Source organism: Nothobranchius furzeri, chromosome 5, assembly GCF_043380555.1.
Source record: "Nothobranchius furzeri strain GRZ-AD chromosome 5, NfurGRZ-RIMD1, whole genome shotgun sequence".
Lineage (NCBI taxonomy): Eukaryota > Metazoa > Chordata > Actinopteri > Cyprinodontiformes > Nothobranchiidae > Nothobranchius > Nothobranchius furzeri.
Genome location: NC_091745.1, coordinates 56,793,595 through 56,814,974, shown reverse-complemented (window position 1 = coordinate 56,814,974; position 21,380 = coordinate 56,793,595). Strand labels below are relative to the sequence as shown.

Below are 21,380 nucleotides of genomic sequence, written 5' to 3'. Positions count from 1 at the left end.
TGATACAAGCAATTACCCTCTTAAAAAAAGCAGGCTTTGTTTCTTTTTTACCATTGAAATCCTTTTTGTCAACATGCTTCTGTGAGCTGTTGTTCGAACAAAAAGAAACTGACTTGAGTTTTACCGAGGACCTCTCACAGGTGTTGACAACTGTGTTTTTACAGACAGCGTCACTCCAGTCTTCTGCTGACTTCAGCTGAAATTTAGAGCCAGGTGTAGCATTTACGATTTGAACAGAGCAATCTCTTTTCAAATGCACCTTCTGAGTTCCATCACATAGAAAAGATGAAGATGGCTTCTTGTCAAGGACGCTCTCAGATAGGGCGATGTAAGATTTTCTTGAGTTGGCCTCATTCGTGCCACATGACTTGTCTAAGCTGTGTAGTTTTTCATCGGATGAACGTGTTTTATCTGTGTAGCTAAGGGGTGACCTTTTCAAAGAACTGACTTCCTTGGATTGAGGCTTGAATGGATCCATTATTTTTTCTGCTTTCCTCACATAAGTTGTTTTCCTGAACTCAGAAAGGTGGTTCATGGTTATGAAATTGTGATTAAGTGCTTCAGAAGGCTTTATGCGTTTTTCTTTATCCATCTGTAACATTTCTTTGAGCAAACTTATAAATTCTTCCAAATGTTTTTTCTCTGCAGGCGACTGACATCGTCTGTGCTCTTTGAATATATCTTTCAAACTTTTTGATGAGATTAAACCCGAATTTTGTTTAAAAACCCAAGTTTTCCTAGAGTCTGTTTCTAATTTTTTGAAGAATTTTTCTTTAAAAAAGGCAGATTGTATTAAATCATCATCTGGTTCACCCATAAAAGACAATAACTTTCCTAAATGATCTCTGATGTTGTCACCGTCAAACAGATGTTTACCAATATAGAAATACGCCAGACAGCAGGCAAGACCCCACATATCTACTCCCCCATCTAATGGGAGACCCATAATAACTTCAAACGCTCTGTAGCGCTCATTCTGCAGATTTAATCCAGTTCTCATCTTGCTTTTCTTGAGAGCCAGACCAAAATCAATTAATTTTACCTTGAAGGGATGCGATTTTTGATTGACTAGCATTATATTGTCTGGTTTTATGTCACTATGAACAATTTTAAGGCTTTCTAGTGTTTGCAGAGAAACTAGCATTTGCTGAGCAATCGCTCTGATTTCTGAGAGCTGAAGTCTTCTTAATTTGTTGGCTCGCATAAAGTCAGACATGCTTTGGTCCAACTTTTCGTAAACTAGACAGTGAGCATTCTTAATTTGAAAATGTTCTATTAATCTCACCAAATTACAGTGATCTGGATTTACCTGTTGAAGTTGTAGCATGTTTTTATATTCTTTCTGTCCATACTTGTTAATTTTTATAACTTTTAGAGCAAGGGATTGCTTTCTACACAAATCCTTGCATTCAAATACATTTCCATAGGTCCCACTATTTAAAAGTTTACCAAGTTTGTATGCAGATGAGTCCGTTCTGAGAGTCATATTTTTCTTAAATGCACCACCACTAGACCCACTGGTAAAAGAGGACGATTGTCCCATTTTGGAAAATAAGTGAATTCTGACTTACAAACTAAACTATCTTCGTTACCAGATTTCTTCAAGAGTTTTCTTTGCACACCTCATAAAGGGTGACGTCACGTTTGTCTTTGATTGGTCACTGGTTGATGTTCCAAAAACAAAGCAGACGTGCTGCGCGCTGACGTAAATGACGCCCACTTTACGTCACGCTCGTCAAGCTGTTCATCTCCTCTGTGGAAAGAAAAAAAATCCTCTGTGGAAAGCGTGGGTATGACACAAAATGTAAGTAAAGTGTAAATTATAAACACGATATAATAACTGGGATTTTCTCTAATAACTGGTTTTACCAGTTTGAGGCAGTGTGGCGCTTTGGGTCTACGTCTTCCTAGGGACTCACCTTAACGACTTCTGTTTTTCTGAGAAGTTCCTCAATGCTGAAGGACGCTGTATGGAGAGTGATCGTTGCCACGACTCTAGATAAGTCGCTGTATTTTCCATAGGGAGCCTAAGTTACTTCCGCACCATGGGTCCCCGGAAGGACGAAAAAATGAATTAGAGCAGATTTAAGACCCGCGGCGGCGCTACGAGACATGCGGATGCACTCTTTCACCACCGCTGTTTTGTGGTGTAGTGGTTTAAAGATTTTGTTTCAGATTTGGGGGAGAAATATGTTCTTGTATTATGGTGTGGGGTGTTTTCAACTAAGTAGATTTAAAGACATTACACAAACGTTTTGAAAAATCTGCAGCTTTGCAAGTATTCAGCTTATGCTTTTATTTTGAAAGGACCGCCGTTTTTGTTTTCAATTGAATGTAGATGATTTTCCTTTTTGTTTTGTTTTTAAAGAAGGAAATGTGAGATCGCACAATTCAATGAGTGGTTCTGGATGTGACCATGTTGATAAAATAAAGCACTAAATGCCGCTATTTCTGAAAAAAGTGGAAAGAACATATGTATAATTGTGAACAAGGATTTTTTGTAACCTGTCTACACTTGCTGTAATGTTTGATACATGGACGTATTTTTTTAGGGGGACAGGGGGACATGTCCCTCTAATTTTTTCCAAAGTCACATTTTGACCCCTGCACGTTTTACCATCCAAAAACATTATTACGCCATATTAAATAGACACTGGTTGAGCACTAGGACCAAGTGGGAATCAACTGTGTTGAAGCCTGTTACCCATCAGAACATACTGTCCTCATGCCGGTTGTGCCCCCCACCATTTCCAAAGTCAAAACTACGTCCATGGTTTGATGACTATTAAAAGAAATGCGGTGATGTTTTGCCAATGGGTAAAATACAAGCAGTGACATTCTGCTCCGCGAGGCCGCACTGAACACAAGCAATGGCTGTCTCTCCTTCTTTCACCAGTTTTTACAGGGTTCTTATGGGTTCTCTACCTGAGACCTGTAACACGTGCAACCCAACTCAGTCCCGCCTCAGCTACGTCAATACATTTTGACATTCAATAGCCAGGTTTTCTGTTTTATTACCAATTCTGACATCTGTTTTGTATTCTGCGTCGGGGAGTTGTGCCCCACTAATTGAGAACCATTGCACTAACTGGTGTAGGACGGTTGGCGCATGCCCACTACTGTCTCTCTTCATATTGCCAACATACAGTACATGTTTTGTTCCATGTGTGCTGCACATGCTGGCTGGCGTTCTACAGTCTGTCTACAAACTCAAATGGTTGGAAAAACATAACAAAAGAACATCTGCTAAAGTCCTTGACAGACAACTGTGCTCTTTAGTGGCAACATTTGTAATAATACTTTGATTTGATGTCACAACCGGCGTGTAATCAGTTTTGGGCAGATCATCCCTTTATGGAATTGTCTACTACTTCTCTCTAAGTGTTTTTCTCCTCAGAAGAAGCTACAACAGTGTTCTGCTGAGCTGTGGTAGCCTCATGGTGGGAGCCATCGGCTAGTACACTGCTGCTAACCACTTAAACATTCTCCCTCTCCTGATAACATTTTACTTTCTCACATGGATTGTGCTACTAGTTCACCATTTAAATTGATTATAGGTTCACTAAGATAAAGACAATAGTTTCTTTCTTAATAAAAACAATATCTACTGAAAAATCACAATGTAGCCATAAAAACACTACTTGGTATAAATGTTCTGTGTGTGTGGGTGTGGGTGTGCTGTCTTCTCAATCCCTATCTGCTAGTCTGCAGAGGCCACTAATGAAACAATCCTTTTGAGCTTTTTGTTCTGAACGAGGAACAAATGGAAGAAGCACAAATGTAAATGAATGAAGCTTCACCAGCTCACCGCAGCTGACTGACGAATGTATTTACCAAAAAGTCAAGTTAGTCACCCTGGAGGCCAGAAGAAAATATCCTCCAGTTTACTAACTGGTGTCTGCAAACATTTATGTAAATGAACCAAAAAACCCACAGTTCAATGTGACTTTTAATCAGGCTATGCATTACTTAGAGGTTTCTGGGGGAGCCCATTTCCAAACTAGAACATGATTTAAAAGATTGCACTAGTTTTCATTTAATCTGGATTAGGGCTGGACAATATAGAAAAAAAGTATATCAATAAAAAAATTTATACATTGATCAATATCAATAATTATTGAAGAATATTTTTTAAATTGTACTAAATATATTTTACGTGCAGACCTGCCCGTTTTATTTTTTCTCCGCCTCTTCTCGCTGCAATATCTTGCTGCCTCATGCTGTTTTGGCTCGAGAGGGGAGGGCCTGGTGATGTAGCGTGCTCGAGTCTGTAGTTTTGATTGGTTAGGAGCAAGTAGTGAGTCTAGTTTGCTGCTACCTAATAGATTATAATGAAAAAAGGAATCAAAGTTTTATCGACCCATTTTTTTCCTATCGCGCCACGTGTCAATTGATAGATATATTAAACTATTGAATTATCGTCCAGCCCTAATCTGGATTAACATAATTTAATTCCAGTTTTTCTGTTTCAGAGACAAACTGGAGCGGCCTAGTCAACAAATAAAACTGCTACAAACCTCAGTTTGTTCTCTTTACATGAGCTTGCCTGGTGTTTTGTTCCATTTACTTGCTTATGGGATACTTTCTTCACATGCTGATGTGTGAAGCACCTCCCACACCTTGTCTAGGACACAGGCTGCTGTGAACGTTTTGTAAATCTGTAACAAATAATGCAGAAATCGGCAGTAGGACTGGTGAGGTGAACCCATCAGGATAAATATCTCCTGTGTTTATTAATGAGTATTTCAAAATGAAATTAAACTAAATTTCAATGATAGATGTTGTTAAGAGTGTCTAGATGCAGTATTTTAATCTGTGTTATAAATGATGTTAGCGGTGAATTTATGTCTGGGAAAAAATACCCTTCCTCTGAGATGACGAAGTGTTTTATGTGGAAAACTGGTTCTGGTGCATTTTAACGCATCGCACAGTTAAGGGTTGTGGTCATGATGGAACAATAAAAGATTTGAATCCTCTCTCTGATGTTTGCATAACATTCCTATCAGATCAGACCAAATACAGTCAGCTTTCATGACCAGCCCTAGGTTCAACAACAGGCCAGAACTGTTTCGTGTCACTTTTTGAGACTCTGCATCTTCCCTTCTGTTACAGCATCTTCAGCTCGTTTGTGTTTCTGCATGGTGATCTGCAGCTGCCAGTACTTGAGGTAAACCCACATCAGGCTCCCGTTCTTCCTCTTGTCCATGTTCAGCAGATCTGCACAGTGCTTGTCTCTTTTAAAAATATCCTTGAGGTCAGACTCTAGATCAAGATCTGCCACGACAGGATCCTTGACAACCTTAAGGAGGATGTTTCTCTCCATCTCCAGCCGGTTCTCCCGAGGATGGATTACAGAGCAGTAGGCGTTCTGCCGCTCCACCAGCAGGCCTTCTAGCTCCTTCAGGGCGGCTGCAGCACGAAGGTACCAGCTGTTTTCTTTTTCCAGGGCGTCGTGCAGAACAGTACCTGCAGCTCCACACTTTACAAACTTATGCTTCTGGTCATTCAAGGCCTCTCGCTCCTAATGAGGAACAAAACAAAGGGTTTTTATTCATTTTAAAAGGAGAAAAAAGGAGGTATACTAATAAAGGCGGAGGCTCTGGAGACTTACCTGCTCCATCTGTTTGCGTTCCTGTATAAGATGCTGGGAGTGTGAGACCAGAGCCTGCTGGTAACCTTTCGCCCTCTGCCTCTCCTTCTCCAGTTCCAGCTCCAGTGTAGCCGCTGCTCTGCGGCTCTCTGTAAGTGTGTCCCGGTAACGCGCATCCATGTCACTTTGTATCGTACACACATCTCTGTCATACTGAGCTTTAACCTTCTCAATCTCCTTCAAAGATTCACGAGTCCAGATCCAACCTGACATGATGAAACACAAGAAACAGGAAGATATGTGTTTGCTGCCATTTGTGCCCAGTATTTCCCCACATAACCCAGACTGGTTTGCTTCTCTTGGATATTGAAATATGTAGAAACCCATAAGGACCACAGGCCCTTTTAACTTACGAAAAGCAGCCAGTCCCAGCATGGGGACCAGCAGGGCATAGTTCCACTGGTTTCCATCACCAGCAGCCCCCTCTCTTCCTCTGGGATCTGGTTGAATGTTCCATCTGGGGGGGTCATTCAGGTTGTTCATGGAGGTTTCTGTAAACAAACACAAAGAAAGCAGCCAAACCATAAGTAATATGAGATTCTGTAACAGCAAACAGCTCTGACTACTAAAACTTACAAAATATTTGCAATGGTTTATTATTTTACTGAATGAAAGCTTACATATAAAAAAACTATATTAATTCTTCGCATTGGTTAGCATGTAAACATCAATAAATTCAGGAAATTACGGGTTTCTGACAGAACATAAACAATGCTAGCTTCCGTTCAGCTAGCAGGCTAAGCAACCTTTATCTTTGGGTTTTATCTCACAAAGTGTATTTCAAGTTACAAGGGCAGCACCGCTTTACTTTTATTTTATAACACTGTACGTCTGTTGAATAATTACAGTGTTGCCTCACCTTGAATAATGTCTAGGTCACTTATGCATTTGTTCTTTCATATATCCCGATTTTACGTTTACGTGCTGGTCCACACACCGACAGGTGTGATTGTAGGAAACAACACAAAAAGATTTTCTTTTAATGCCCAAAATAATTTGGCATTTTATTCCATAGGCATATTTAATAGAGTAATAAATGTATTCAAATTATAGTGTAATTCAAATGTATCTAAACAAAAATAAAATTGGTTGTAAAACAATAGATCACCCCTTTATAAAAAGTGGTTTCGTCTCGACTGGTCCGGCAGCGAATCTCTTCCCCCCGCAACAGTTTCTTGCTGAAAACATGGCGACTGTTCGTGCTGCGTCTCGTCTCCTCTCCAGGAGAGTTCTGTCCAGAACAAAAGCAGTGAGTCACAGTAGCTTGGTATTTCAATAAATTCTTATCTATGTATACTCGTGATACGTTAATAAGTTTTGTGTCAACTGCAAGTGAACGTTTAGCTTTTGCCAACGGCAGGCCGGTCCAGCTTGCGTAATGTGTTATGTAGCTTCAATGTGACACAGTGGAAGAAAGCTGCACACCTCTCCTTTCTGTTTTCTGTCACTTTATTTATTAGGACAGCCGTTTAAAGGCCTTATTCGTTCAGGATATTCAGTTCAATTAAATTCAAGTTTATTCATATAGTGCCAAATAACGACAAGAGTCGTCTCAAGGCACTTCACATAGTAAACAATCCAATACAGGTCAGTTCATTAAGCCAATCAGAAAAAAAGTTTCCTATATAAGGAACCCAGAAAATTGCAATCCTTTACAGCTATCCTCATAGTAAGCAAGCATTTAGCGACTGTGGAGAGGAAAACTCCCTTTTAACAGGAAGAAACCTCCAGAGGATCCTGGCTCAGTATAAAGCCAAGCGTACACTGTGCGACTTTTTTGAGCCGATTTTCCACTCGTACGAGAATCCACAAGATCGGGGCGAGTTTTGCACTGAGCATCGCGTAGTATACTGGGGTTACGAGCGGCTATTAACACCACGTGACCAGCTACCGATCAGCAATCGTGAGCTCGCACGGACTTCTGGCGTGTTTGATATTTTGCTCGTCCCTCGTGAGGGTATCGCACTGTTGAAGCGGCGCTGCGAGCAGCTGCGACCCAAAAAGTATCAGAACCGCTCATGGCGCTTGTGCAATCATGCATCGACACTGCTCGCCCGCTATTTCCCTAATAACACACGTTGTTCGTTTTTATTTCTACACTTTTTTTTACTCACAAATATTGTCAACAAAGTTTGTCTGTCGTGTTCATGTCAAACTAAACTGATCACAAAACACAGATTTACTTTCTTTATTTCGTTTTCCTCATCCAACCCCCATAAATCCCTGTGTGTCCTCCTGCAGCACTCCCGAAGGACAACAGGCAAAACAAGACAAAAAAGTCTGACGTGTTGTGTAAATACAGCTATTTTTAGCATATTTTTAGGTCCGACGTGTTGCTACCAGATGTACAGTGTGAGCAGTCAGGTTGCATCCGAGAACTGGGTCGTACAGTGTGAGCACATGACTCGTGAGATCTGCTCTGCGAGGAAGTCGTACAGTTTGAGCTGAAGCTGAGTGCTACGAGTGAAAAAGTTGCACAGTGTCCGCCCAGCTTAAGCAGCCATCTGCCACGACTCACTGGGGATCAAGAAGACAGAGCAGACACACACACACCATATATACCAAGTAGTGTGTCTATGGTTACTTTGTGATTTCTTAGTAAATATTCTAGTTGGTGAGAGATAAACTTTATTGTATTCATCCTAGTGAATCTATAATTAAACGGGTAAACTAGTAGTAGCACATTCAGTGTCAAAGAAAGTAAAATGTTATTATCAGGAGAGGGAGAGTGTTTAAATGGTTAGCAACAGTCACACCGTAGTGTTTGTCTAACAGACCACCTAGATCTGAGCATTTGTTCACATGTTATCAGCCAGAGAGAGTCACAACAGGTTTTCTGGTAGCCATGGTGGTGATTCTCTGTGCTGGGTATTAATAATATTTACCTAATTATTATAAATTGCATTTCCCGATTCCTTAAAAGATGTTGGTTTTTTTTTTTGTAAACCTATAAAAATAGAAGATTCCCATGTTCACAGCTAATAAAACAAACGTGACCTTTGATCTAATCCCTATTAAGTACGTCAACACACACATTTACTATTCACCAGTGAAAGACTTAAAGATGTTTTTGTTGTGCAAAGTTATTAATTAGTTTTTTTTTGTAGTTAGTTTTTGTACTGGTCTTATCCGTATTAGCAGTAATTGTGTTGTGTAATTTCTCTGTCAGCTTCCTGCTGTGGCGGTTCATGGCTCCAAGAACTTCCACTTCTCCATTTATGGGAAGAAGAAAAGTGCCAAAGTATCTGATGATGTGAGTTTTACTTTCATTAAAGGAGACATATTATGCTTTTTAATTATTCCTTTTACATCTAAAGCCTGATTTATGCTTCTCCGTCTGCGTCAGTGCGGAGACACGCAACGCCATTATCCGTCCTTGCGTAGGGCACGCAAGTACGTACGGAGTCGAGCCCACTTTTTTAAACATCCGTCGAACGAGACGGATTACGCAAGCTTGTGATTGGTCAGGACGCCGCTGTTGTTTACAGCGCCGCCATTGCAAAGAGAGCCGAGTTTAACTAGCGGCAGACACGGAGAAGCTTGAAGAATACCTCGCGAAAAAACTCTAAAAACATGAACGTTTAATTCTCCCGTGACTGGAGGAGTGAAAAGATGCGCAGCAAGCGTTTTATTTGTGGACGGAAATAACAGGAAACGTGGGTTTAGAGGTGGGGAGCGCATGAAGCGGTGGGAGAATGAGAGACAAATATGTCCGTGTTAAAAGTCTCTTATATACACAAAAAACACAAAATAAACACACGATCTTGGACCGATACATGACAGGATACCAAAGAACAGCGCTATGCCCTCTGTTGTCCTGCCGGGCAATTGCTTTGCAACGCTCTCCAGGAGACGGAGAAGTAAAAGAGCAAAACGCTTCCGTCAATCCGTGCGTGTCTGTCCCTTGCGGAGCTGACGGAGAAGCATAAACCAGGCTTAAGTCATTCAGTTGGGGTTTAAATACAGTGGAACTGCAGTTCTTTGGTCCGATTTCCTCATTATTGTTGCTCTACAGATTCCTTATCTACCACTGTTCTGAGGAGACTCTGACAATGAGCCGTTTTTGGGTACTGTCTCTTTAAATCTGGAGAAGGAGCTGCAAACTCCGCCCCCATCCACAGAGCAGACCTTCTCTCCTCCCCCAGTCGGACTTTGTAGTTCTATAGGGAAATCATTATGTAGCATAGCAGAAACATTATATTAGCATTTTTAAAATATGTGGGGAGAGTTGTCCATCAAGCTGTTTCAAGGCTGCCAGCTCTCTCATGCATTTGTCTGTAGTCACTAGGGCTGTAGCGAAGCGTCAATGACGTTGATGGCTCGATTCTAAAAATTTGTCGACGTCAGATCTGGTAGTCGACGCATCACGCCCACTTGTTGCATCCCCAGGAGTTTGTAAATAGAGGAGGAATCTGCCTGTTTTTCCTCTAGTTCGCCCTCTTCTCCGCCTTCACTAACATCTCCACCAAATACTGAAGACCCAGAACAATGTCCGTCCGCTACTAGATTCCTTTCCTGTTTTGCCCGACTTCGTCTCCCAGCAACGGACAACAACTTCCGGGGTCAGATGCGCTGCTTCATCTCTACCGCAGATGTAGAAAATCACTGAGAGAGTTTCTCCCTTCATAAAAGAGCTTCTTTCAGACATTAGGAGAGCTGTTTTGGTGGTAGCAGTCTTTCCTCCATGCTGGTCTGTTTGCTGGTATTTTTGGTTTATTTAAAAGGGTATTATGGAAGTGTGACAGCCAAAACATGTATAAAAATAATAAATTTCTTTTTCATACATTCTCCTGCAATGCCCTGGTCCTGTAGAATGAGCCCTGCCATTTTTACTGTGATTGCCTATTTTTCTGTAAAATCACAGAAAAAGAGAGCTGCTTGGGTCGAGCAGGCTGCTTCATGCGCGTTCACGCTTAGGCATAGCCCTCCGAACTGTTCTTTGAACGTTGTTTCAGCTGTCATCAAGAATATAAATGTTACAGATACAGAAGACGTCACTGGTGGTTTAGCTCTCCTAGTAAGACTTTGGGCTTTCGTGCAGAAGACCCGGGTTCGATTCTGGATGTGAACATAGTTGTTTTAGAGTTTCTTTTTTACATTAATGATATATTTTTTTACAGTAAGATGTCCAAATTTTTATTTGAGACTCGCCGAACGGCATTGAATTCACAGGTAAAAAAGATGTGGGTTCAACATTCATTTTGGAACAATTTTTCTAGCAAGGGAAGGGAATGATCTGAGCATGCAGGAGGACTGACCCATCATAAACCTTTGTCGGCTGTGCTGAAGAGAAAGGTACAGAACCAAATTATTTAATTAATTAGCTGCACATTCTCCTGTCCTCTGTCCTCCGGGCCACACACACACACAAGGGACCTCGTGCACAAGCCTCCTATTGAAGCTGCCGTTACGCTTTTGGCCTGAGGGGGCAATCGCAAGCATAAAAATTCAAAACTCCGTAAAGTCCCTTTAAACTTGGTAACTTGAACTTAACATTGGTAAAGCTACTGTTAGCATTTTCGCTAACAGCTTCTTGCGTTTGGATAAGCGGTTACGTTTTGGTTTAGAGTTCATCTTTTTTGTGGTGCAGATCTCCCTTTTATTACATTTAGAGTGTTGTGGGTTTTCGGTTTAGTTTAAAATATCACCTTTGAGTTTGGTTTAACCACCCAGTTTAGAGTTTGGACCTTTGGAGATTCTTATTTTGGTCCAGAACCCTGTAATCTTTGCCCAGTGGGACATCCCTACTTATTTGTACGTCGTCGTCGTCGTCGTCTTCCTCCGCTTATCCGGGTCCGGGTCGCGGGGGCAGCATCCCAATTAGGGAGCTCCAGGCCGTCCTCTCCCCGGCCTTGTCCACCAGCTCCTCCGGCAGGACCCCAAGGCGTTCCCGGACCAGATTGGAGATGTAACCTCTCCAACGTGTCCTGGGTCGACCAGGGGGCCTTCTGCCGGCAGGACATGCCCGAAACACCTCCCCGGGGAGGCGTCCAGGAGGCATCCTGACCAGATGCCCAAACCACCTCAACTGGCTCCTTTCGATCCGGAGGAGCAGCGGTTCTACTCCGAGTCCCTCCCGAATGTCCGAGCTCCTCACCCTATCTCTAAGGCTGAGCCCGGCCACCCTACGGAGGAAACTCATTTCGGCCGCTTGTATCCGCGATCTCGTTCTTTCGGTCATTACCCAAAGCTCATGACCATAGGTGAGGATTGGGACGTAGATCGACCGGTAAATCGAGAGCCTGGCTTTCTGGCTCAGCTCCCTCTTCCCCACGACAGATCGGCTCAGCGTCCGCATGACTGCAGACGCCGAACCAATCCGCCTGTCGATCTCCCGATCCCTCCTACCCTCACTCGTGAACAAGACCCCGAGATACTTAAACTCCTCCACTTGAGGTAGGACCTCTCCCCCGACCCGGAGGTGGCAAGCCACCCTTTTCCGGTCGAGAACCATGGTCTCAGATTTGGAGGTGCTGATCCTCATCCCAGCCGCTTCACATTCGGCCGCGAACCTACCCAGCAAGAGCTGAAGGTCAGAGCTGGATGAAGCTAGGAGGACCACATCATCCGCAAAAAGCAGAGACGAGATTCTCCTGCCACCAAACTCGACACACTCCACACCACGGCTGTGCCTAGAAATTCTGTCCATAAAGGTAATGAACAGAACCGGTGACAAAGGGCAGCCCTGGCGGAGTCCAACCCTCACTGGGAACAGGTCCGACTTACTACCGGCTATGCGGACCAAACTCACGCTCCTCTGGTAAAGGGACTGAATGGCCCTTAACAGAAAGCCACCCACCCCATACTCCTGGAGCGTCCCCCACAGGGTGCCCCTGGGGACACGGTCATAAGCCTTCTCCAAATCCACAAAGCACATGTGGATTGGTTGGGCAAACTCCCATGCCCCCTCCATCACCCTTGCAAGGGTATAGAGCTGGTCCACAGTTCCACTTATTTGTACTTTTGTCTTAATTCCCCACAGGCAGAATTTGTTTTATTATTCCCAACCTGTGGATGGAAAGATTTATGTTTTTTTGTAGTTGTAAATAAACCTGATCATCATTTTAACTTTTAAATCTCACGTTATTGTCCCTTCCTTTTTGCACACGAGCCAAACTCCCCAGGAAGGGTCGTAACACCACTCGCCTCACGCACATAAGTGACCAAAACAAAGCAGCATGGAGACACTCCGTCTCCAACCACCTCTCAGGCAGCAGCCTGCACTCCCAAGTTCTACACGTCACCAGAACAAAACCAACTAACACAATAAAAGCAGTGTTATACAAAATGGAAGGCCTGTAGTGTTTATTCTCTTACAGTAACCATTTATCAGTTTTTTTGAGGAATTTATTTGAGATTTTTTGGTTTTAATTAACAGTGCAATAGAAAAATAATCATTAGATTAAGTGCCTAAATAGTCAGTAGAATAGTCGACTATTCGATAAAATAATTGTCATAATAATCGTTTTAAAAATATTCGTTTACCCCCAGCCCTAGTAGTCACACACACACACATCACGGCCGGCGGAGGGACAAGCGAGCAAGCACGCGCACAAACACACACATCACGGCCGGCAGAGGGACAAGCGAGCAAGCACGCGCACAAACACACACACACACACACACACACACACACACACACACACACACACAAGGAATGCTGCTTGCTTATTTATTTATATTCAAAATTTGTTTAAAAAAATGATACAACTCATTAAAACACCATTAAATGAATATATTTTATTAAGATCTCTGTGTGTATATATATATATATATATATACACATATATATATATATATGTGTGTGTGTATGTGTGTGTGTGTGTGTGTGTGTGTGTGTGTGTGTGTGTGTGTGTATGTATGTATATATATATATGTGTATATATATATATATATATATATATATATATATATATATATATATATATACATCAGACCAGAGTTTGTCCCAGCTGAGCTCATCAGGGCTTTAGTCTGACAGCCTGTGTCAGTGAAGCGTGGCTCCAGCCTTCTGGATGTGGACTCTAAAAAGCAAAGGAGCATTTTTACTTTTGTTTTAATTATTTTTCTGGTTATTTTATCAGATTTCTGACACTCACGCTCATACAGACGAGTGTCGGTGAGCTTTGCTGCATCTGACTGATGCAGAGTTAGTTTTTATATCTGCAGTGAGACAAAAAACTAAGCTCACTTCACTCAGAGATTGTTCTTTAGAACTCGTATTAAATCCACTGTGTTGACGCACTTTAATGACTTTGTTGCGCTGCATTTTAGCTGATATGGGACTTTATTTACTGGATGCTAAGATCACATCACACTCCCGGAGAACACACAGGCTCTCTGCTGGCTACAATGAGTGGAAGGTCATCATCTGGTTTTTAAAAAAAAAAGGCGTTGATCAGAATTTTCTGATCACGTTTTGTTCCACGAAAATCGGCCAAATCCACATTTATCTGGGTGATAACTTTACTATCATATTGTGCTAGCGTTAGCAGTTTGGATGCTAACGCTGTAATGCTGCTAATGCCCCTAAATCTAAATTAACGTTTGCCGACATTTTAGAGTGATATGAAGCTTAATGGTTTGCTGCTTTGTCCTGTTGCTGCCACATTCAGAAGGAAATGACTCCTTTTAGTTGAAGCCCTCGGTACTAGCCACTAGCCTGGGAGACACGAACACACACACAGAAACACACAACTTTCTTCTTCTGTGTTTTTTTTTTAGCAGTAGTGTCATCAGCTTCTGGGTTTTAAATACTGTCACAGCACCCTTCCTTAAAATGAGGAACAGTTTTGAGCTGTGTGTGGCTAAAATAACCAGACATTCTGCATTCTTCCAATTGGACTACAAAAATCTTAGCAAGAAGAAAAATGGCGGATCTGCTCTGTGTAAAGCCGGATGTCCAGGACCATTTTTGGCAGTTATCGTTACGACATAGTCAAAAGATGTATTAGACAAATTTAAAAACTGAACAGATGGACAAATATGACCAAAACTTTATATTAAAATATCTAAATAGCACCTCTAGTGAATAATACAAGGCTTTTTGCACACTGAGATGCTTAAAATGCAAAACATACTGTATTAAGGGGAAAAAAGTGAGTTTTTCATGATATGTCTCCTTTAAGCTTCAGATTGTGGTAGGGATGCTTGCAGTTACAACGACCCTAAATGAACTGATTTTATTTTATTTTTTTATGACACAACTCATCTCTGTCGCTCCTCAGATCTCCACTCAGTATCCGGTTGTGGATCATGAGTTTGATGCGGTGGTTGTAGGAGCAGGAGGAGCTGGACTTCGGGCTGCTTTTGGCTTGTCGGAGGCTGGTTTCAACACTGCGTGTGTCACTAAGCTGTTCCCTACCCGCTCACACACTGTCGCTGCGCAGGTACAACATTAGTTACATCTTCAGTCAACGTTTTATTAACCGTTGATTTAAAGTGTTACAAGATTCCTTGTGTGGGTCGTAGGGTGGGATCAACGCAGCTCTGGGGAACATGGAGGAGGACGACTGGCGGTGGCATTTCTACGACACAGTTAAGGGATCTGATTGGCTTGGAGACCAAGATGCTATTCATTACATGACAGAGCAGGCTCCTGCTGCTGTCGTAGAGGTAATAACACACACACACACACACTTACACAGGAACATTTCGGAATAAAATCCCAAACTTTCTTGTTGATGGGATGCTGTCCATCTTTCTCAGCTGGAGAACTTTGGCATGCCGTTCAGCCGCACAGAAGATGGTCGGATCTACCAGAGAGCCTTTGGAGGTCAGAGTCTGAAGTACGGAAAGGGGGGCCAGGCTCACCGCTGCTGCTGCGTGGCTGACCGGACAGGACACTCACTGCTACACACGCTTTATGGAAGAGTGAGAACACACACCCTCTGCATTTTGACCCTGAGAAGCTTCTTATCCTTTTAGGTACCATGTGACTGCATCGGTTTTTCTGCTTCTGTTCAGTCGCTTCGTTATGACACTAGCTACTTTGTGGAGTACTTTGCTCTGGACCTGCTTATGGAAGATGGAGAGTGTAAAGGAGTGATTGCTCTCTGCATGGAGGATGGGTCTATTCACCGCTTCAGAGCTCAGAACACCGTCATTGCCACTGGGTAGGACATCCCACACCAAAGAGTGACTCCAGACCTGAAATTTATCTTCTCATGTTGCTACAGATTAATAGAAGTTGAGAAATGTGTGGTCTCTTCCTTCAGGGGTTATGGCAGGACCTTTTTCAGCTGCACATCCGCCCACACCAGCACAGGAGACGGAAACGCCATGGTGACCAGAGCCGGCCTGCCCTGCCAGGATCTGGAGTTTGTGCAGTTCCACCCTACTGGTAAGAATCAGTTCTGCGTGTTTGAGTAAAGCTGGGTGTTTGACAGCACTTCTCAAATTTTGCTTACATTTATCTGTTATTCATGCAACTGAGCTGGAACAGACCAAAAGCCACAGAAGCGAAGAGTTCATCAAAATTAAAATATCGTTCTCTGATTTTCATCAACGAGCCGCATTGTTTGATCTAAGACCTCGTTCTGTTGAGGTATTCAAGCTCAAAGTCTCAGTCTTGTGGCTTAAGCCTGGTTTATGCTTCTCCGTCAGCTCCGCAAGGGACAGACACGCACGGACTGACGGAAGCGTTTTGCTCTTTTACTTCTCCGTCTCCTGGAGAGTGTTGCAAAGCAATTGCCCAGCAGGACAACAGAGGGCGTAGCGCTGTTCTGTGTTATCCTGTCATGTGTCGGTCCAAGATCGTGTGTTTATATTGTGTTTTTGTGTATATAAGAGACTTTTAACACGGACATATTTGTCTCTCATTCTCCCACCGCTTCATGCGCTCCCCACCTCTAAACCCACGTTTCCTGTCATTTCCGTCCACAAATAAAACGCTTGTTGCGCATCTTTTCACTCCTCCAGTCACGGGAGAATTAAACATTCACATTTTTAGAGTTTTTTCGCGAGGTATTCTTCAAGCCTCTCCGTGTCTGCCGCTAGTTAAACTCGGCTCTCTTTGCAATGGCGGCGCTGTAAACAACAGCGGCGTCCTGACCAATCACAAGCTTGCGTAATCCGTCTCGTTCAACGGATGTTTAAAAAAGTTGGCTCGACTCCGTATGTACTTGCGTGCCCTACGCAAGGACGGATAATGGCGTTGCGTGTCTCCGCATTGACGCAGACGGAGAAGCATAAATCAGGCTTTAGATTTATTATGTCTAGAGGCTGTTATTGGTTGATGGTTACACACCTTCTGCTCAAAGGTTGTAGTCCAGCGTCTGCAGCAGGATATCCAACAGAAAGTGTAAAGGCACATTTACTTGTTCAATTGAAATATGTTAGTTTGACATATGTCATTTGCAGCTGCATATATTCAAACTGAGGCTGATTCACAGCTGCTGTTAAAAACTTCATCATCATTTTTAACATCAGGCGGTGCTGCAGCTGAATTAACCAGTCGTGTTAAAGTCTTTTGTCATCATACAGTGATCACAGAAAGTATTCAGACCCCTGCCGATTTCTCACTCTGTTATATTGCAGCCATTTGCTAAAATAATTTTTTCCTCATTAATGAACACACAGCACCCCATATTGACAGAAAAACAGATTTTTTTTTATTTCTGTAGATTTATTAAAAAAGACAAACTGAAATATCACATGGTTCTAAGTATTCAGACCATTTGCTGTGACACTCATATATTTAACTCTGGTGCTTTCCGTGTCTTCTGCTCATCCTTGAGATGGTCCTACACCTTCATTGGAGTCCAGCTGTGTGTGATTATATTGATTGGACTTGATTAGGAAAGCCACACACCTGTCTATATAAGACCTTACAGCTCACAATGCATGTCAGAGCAGATCATAATCATGAGGTGAAAGGAACTGCTTGAAGAGCTCAGAGACAGAAATGTGGCAAGGCACCGATCTGGCCATGGGTACAAAACATCTCTGCTGAACTTAAGGTTCCTAAGAGCACAGTGGCCTTCCCCAATCCTTAAATGGAAGACATTTTGGGATGACTAGAACCGTTCCTAAAGCAGGCCGTCCAGCAAAACTGAGTTACCGGGGGACAAGAGCCTTGGTGAGAGAGGTAAAGAAGAACCAAAAGATCACTGTGGCTGAGCTCCAGAGATGCAGTCAGGAGATGGGAGAAAGTTGTAGAAAGTAAACCGTCACTGCAGCCCTCCACCAGGACCTCAGACTGGGCTGAAGGTCCACCTTCCAACATGACGATGACCTTAAGCATGCAGCTAAAATAACCAAGGAGTGGCGTCATGGTAACTCTTGACTGGCCCAGCCAGAGCCCTGACTTAAACCCAATTGAGCATCTCTGTAGAGACCTGAAAATGTCTGTCCATCAACCCTCACCATCCAACCTGACAGAACTGGAGGATCTGCAAGGAGGAATGGTGGAGGATCCCCAAATCCAGGTGTAAGAAACTTGTTGCATCTTTACCAAGAAGACTCATGGCTGCATTAGCTCAAAAGCCTGCTTCTACTAAATACTGAGCAAAAGGTCTGAATATTTAGAAACGTGTGGTATTTCAGTTTTTCTTTTTTAATAAATCTGCACAAATTTCTGTTGGGATGTGGCACGCTGTCTGTTGACCTTTGACATTTCTGTGGACAAATAACTTTGTTAGACATCTGTCAATATGGGATGCTGTGTGTACTTTAATGAGGGAAAATGAATTTAATAGATTTTAGCAATTGGCTGCAATATAACAGAGTGAAAAATTGACGGGGGGGTCTGAATACTTTCTGTACACACTGTATTTTGACGACCCCCCCCCCCCTCCCCCCTCCGAATTATTCCAGTTGTTGTGGATAGGCGATAGACTTTGGTAAATGAATGTGTGCCGACACATGAGCTCAATCCAGCTGTGGTGCGTTTCAGAATGAAGGCTGCTTAGTGTCGTTGATTAAGCTGTGAATTTGTTTCAGGGATCTATGGAGCGGGTTGTCTGATCACTGAGGGTTGTCGTGGTGAGGGAGGAATCCTGATCAACAGTGAAGGAGAGCGTTTCATGGAGCGTTATGCACCAAACGCTAAAGACCTGGCCTCCAGAGACGTGGTGTCCCGCTCCATGACCATAGAGATCAGAGAGGGCCGGTATGAAAAAGCATGCTTTTGTTTTGCTGCGTGGGTGATGACAACAACAACTGATCGTGTGCATTTTTGTCGCTGCAGGGGTGTTGGTCCAGACAAGGACCACGTGTACCTGCAGCTCCATCACCTGCCTCCTCAGCAGCTGGCCATGAGGCTGCCTGGGATCTCCGAGACAGCCATGATCTTCGCTGGAGTGGACGTGACTAAAGAGCCCATCCCCGTCCTACCCACAGTCCACTACAACATGGGAGGAATACCGACAAACTACAGGGGCCAGGTGCACCAGGCATCCGCACACACACGCTCACAAACAACCTATTTATACATGAGAAACATGTTAAATCTTCATCTCATTAGGTGATTGATCATGTCAACGGCGAGGACAAGGTGGTGCCTGGACTGTACGCCTGTGGAGAGGCAGCCAGTGCCAGCGTGCATGGAGCCAACCGGCTGGGAGCCAACTCCCTCCTGGACCTGGTTGTGTTTGGGAGAGCCTGCGCCCTCACAATCGCTGAGCTGCACAAACCCGGTCTGTAATCTCTGAGTTTTATTTCTGTTATGTAAACTCTAGATTTGTTTTAACGTAAGGGTGCTGTGGTCTCTTCAGGAGAGAAGCTGAGCCCTCTGAGGGCCAGCGCAGGGGAGGAGTCTGTGGCTAACCTGGACAAGCTCAGGTTTGCTGATGGAAGTCTGAGAACCTCAGAGATCAGACTAAATATGCAGAAGGTACACACACACACACACACACACACACACACACACACACACACACACACAGGCTGTAAAATAATCCCTGTACTTTCAGACCATGCAGAACCATGCTGCCGTGTTCCGTACTGGTCCAATTCTCAAGGAGGGATGTGATAAGATGCATGACATCTACCAGACCTTAGACAGCATCAAGACCTTTGATAGAGGTGCTGCATGTTTAAAAACTCACTCTGGGTCCAACTGCTCATGTCTGAATGCAAAAGGGTCATAGTGATTTTGTGAAATGTGTGGTTCTCCGTTGTTCCCTTTCAGGCATTGTGTGGAACACAGACCTGGTGGAATCGTTGGAGCTGCAGAACCTGATGCTGAACGCCGTCCAAACCATCCAGGGAGCTGAGCAGAGGAAGGAGAGCAGGGGAGCTCACGCCAGAGAGGACTTCAAAGTTCGTTTTTCTAAAAATAATTTAGCTCATCGTCACCTGGTTTAGGGTGTTGAGTCAGAGATGTGCATGTCACTCATGGTTACTACCCGTCTGCTGCAGGATCGGGTCGATGAGTACGACTACTCAAAGCCCCTGGAGGGTCAGCAGAAGAAACCCTTTGAACAGCACTGGAGGAAGCACACACTCTCATACGTCGACCACAAAACTGGAAAGGTATCATCTCCCGTCCACCATCAGCTCTAAACTCCACCCTGCGTTGATCTCTGACACACCTTTTATCTTCTGACCAATCACAGGTGACGCTGAAGTACCGTCCTGTCATCGACAGCTCTCTGAATGAGCAGGACTGTGCTCACGTTCCTCCTGCCATCCGCTCCTACTAAGATCCTGTTTCCTCTGCTCTTCCACTTCCTCTTCACTCACATTCAGAGGGTTCATTTAGCATCTGTAATAGAGGAGAGCATTCTAGGACGTAAAGGTTTATGTTGCACATTTAGAGATGATGCTAAACACCATCTTCTTGCCATCCGTCACTGTTCTGCCTGTGACTCCTCTTCTAGTCTTGTTCTTATTAAAACTCAAGAGGGACGCATAGTCTCACCCACACCTATGATGCTTCTGTAGCAACGTTTCTTCAGTCAGCTGAGTGAAGAGGGATGATGTAATCTGGCGTGCTCAGAGGGAAGGTTGGATGTGTGTAAATATTCAGAAACAATACAGCGAGTTTCACTCCATGCAGTAAAAGCTTTTGCTCATTGTAGCCTTGGGCTGCTATAGTTGTGAGTGATGTTTTCGCGTGGCTCATTATTAACCAGCTAACAGACCGAGTGAAGCCGCCTGCAGCATCTCCGCACTGATCAAATGAAGAAGCTTAAACCTGTTCTTGTGTCCGCTGATGTAACAGGAGCTACTGCGTTCGTGTTGCTGTTGATTTATTCTGTCAGTGGAAACCAGACACCTGTAAAAGTTACTCAGCTTGTTAGTTTGCTGGAGAAAAGCTGAAATCCTTCCAGTTTTTGTTTGGGAAAAACAAAACCGCTTGTGTGGGTGTCATATCGGTATCAACAGGCTCATTTACTCCGACTCAGTAAACAGGTGAAGGTCTAATGTGCGAAGAGCAGTCTCACACACCGTTCTTGTTTGGATTTGATAAAAAGGGGACTTAATTTATTTGCCTGTTTGAGGAAAAAGTGAAATACCTTCTAGATTTTCATTTGTATTTGTTTTCATATAATCAATAAAGTGTATGTTATGCATAGAAACAAAACACACTTGGCTGTGTGTGTGTGTGTGTGTGTGTGTGTGTGTGTGTGTGTGTGTGTGTGTGTGTGTGTGTGTGTGTGTGTGTGTGTGTGTGTGTGTGTGTGTTTTCAGTCCTGGTCTTGGAGGTCTGTTTTAGTTTATCTGCTCCTACACCTGAAACTGCTGGTAATGAAGCTCAGCAGAAGCCTGTTAGTCACTGATTAAA

The 21,380-nt window shown here is 43.4% G+C and overlaps 2 protein-coding genes and 1 long non-coding RNA gene across 7 annotated transcripts; 2 read left to right on the top strand and 1 right to left on the bottom strand.

Annotated features, from left to right (window-relative positions):
- The first annotated feature begins 1,703 nt into the window (after nt 1-1,703).
- On the top strand, nt 1,704-5,389 carry LOC139069845 (uncharacterized). Its single transcript, XR_011520510.1, has 3 exons — nt 1,704-1,804; nt 5,113-5,167; nt 5,260-5,389. It is a non-coding gene; the product is annotated as an uncharacterized lncRNA (long non-coding RNA).
- On the bottom strand, nt 4,696-6,602 carry LOC107378959 (coiled-coil domain-containing protein 127). Of its 4 annotated transcripts, XM_070550941.1 has the most exons (4): nt 6,510-6,602; nt 6,004-6,141; nt 5,612-5,856; nt 4,696-5,521 (listed from the first exon to the last, which is right to left on the bottom strand). In XM_070550941.1, exons 2-4 carry the CDS (start codon nt 6,131-6,133, stop codon nt 5,075-5,077), a joined length of 822 nt encoding a protein of 273 aa, XP_070407042.1. In that variant the 5' UTR covers nt 6,134-6,141; nt 6,510-6,602; the 3' UTR covers nt 4,696-5,074. The 4 variants fall into 4 exon arrangements, with proteins under 4 accessions (XP_070407042.1, XP_070407041.1, XP_015804963.3 ...); XM_070550940.1 differs by having other exon boundaries at nt 5,612-6,141; XM_015949477.3 differs by lacking the exon at nt 6,510-6,602 and having other exon boundaries at nt 6,004-6,406.
- Nucleotides 6,516-21,183, top strand: sdha (succinate dehydrogenase complex, subunit A, flavoprotein (Fp)). Of its 2 annotated transcripts, none has more exons than XM_054740649.2 (15): nt 6,516-6,899; nt 8,820-8,903; nt 14,878-15,039; nt 15,122-15,265; nt 15,359-15,523; nt 15,617-15,765; nt 15,868-15,992; nt 18,593-18,761; nt 18,840-19,035; nt 19,116-19,287; nt 19,366-19,484; nt 19,564-19,675; nt 19,782-19,912; nt 20,012-20,125; nt 20,209-21,183. In XM_054740649.2, exons 1-15 carry the CDS (start codon nt 6,687-6,689, stop codon nt 20,293-20,295), a joined length of 2,142 nt encoding a protein of 713 aa, XP_054596624.2. In that variant the 5' UTR covers nt 6,516-6,686; the 3' UTR covers nt 20,296-21,183. The 2 variants fall into 2 exon arrangements, with proteins under 2 accessions (XP_054596624.2, XP_054596623.1); XM_054740648.2 differs by having other exon boundaries at nt 6,516-6,917.
- The last annotated feature ends 197 nt before the right edge of the window (nt 21,184-21,380 follow it).

What these genes read in the sequence shown, in the direction of transcription:
- sdha (XM_054740648.2), top strand. Translation starts at nt 6,687, where the DNA reads ATGTATTCAAATTATAGTGTAATTCAAATGTATCTAAACAAAAATAAA. An exon ending in CTCCTGCTGCTGTCGTAGAG is followed by an intron (nt 15,266 to 15,358) that starts GTAATAACACAC and finishes CATCTTTCTCAG; the next exon opens with CTGGAGAACTTTGGCATGCC. An exon ending in CGACAAACTACAGGGGCCAG is followed by an intron (nt 19,036 to 19,115) that starts GTGCACCAGGCA and finishes TCATCTCATTAG; the next exon opens with GTGATTGATCATGTCAACGG.
- LOC107378959 (XM_015949475.3), bottom strand. Translation starts at nt 6,175, where the DNA reads ATGGTTTGGCTGCTTTCTTTGTGTTTGTTTACAGAAACCTCCATGAAC. An exon ending in AACGCAAACAGATGGAGCAG is followed by an intron (nt 5,522 to 5,611) that starts GTAAGTCTCCAG and finishes GTTCCTCATTAG; the next exon opens with GAGCGAGAGGCCTTGAATGA.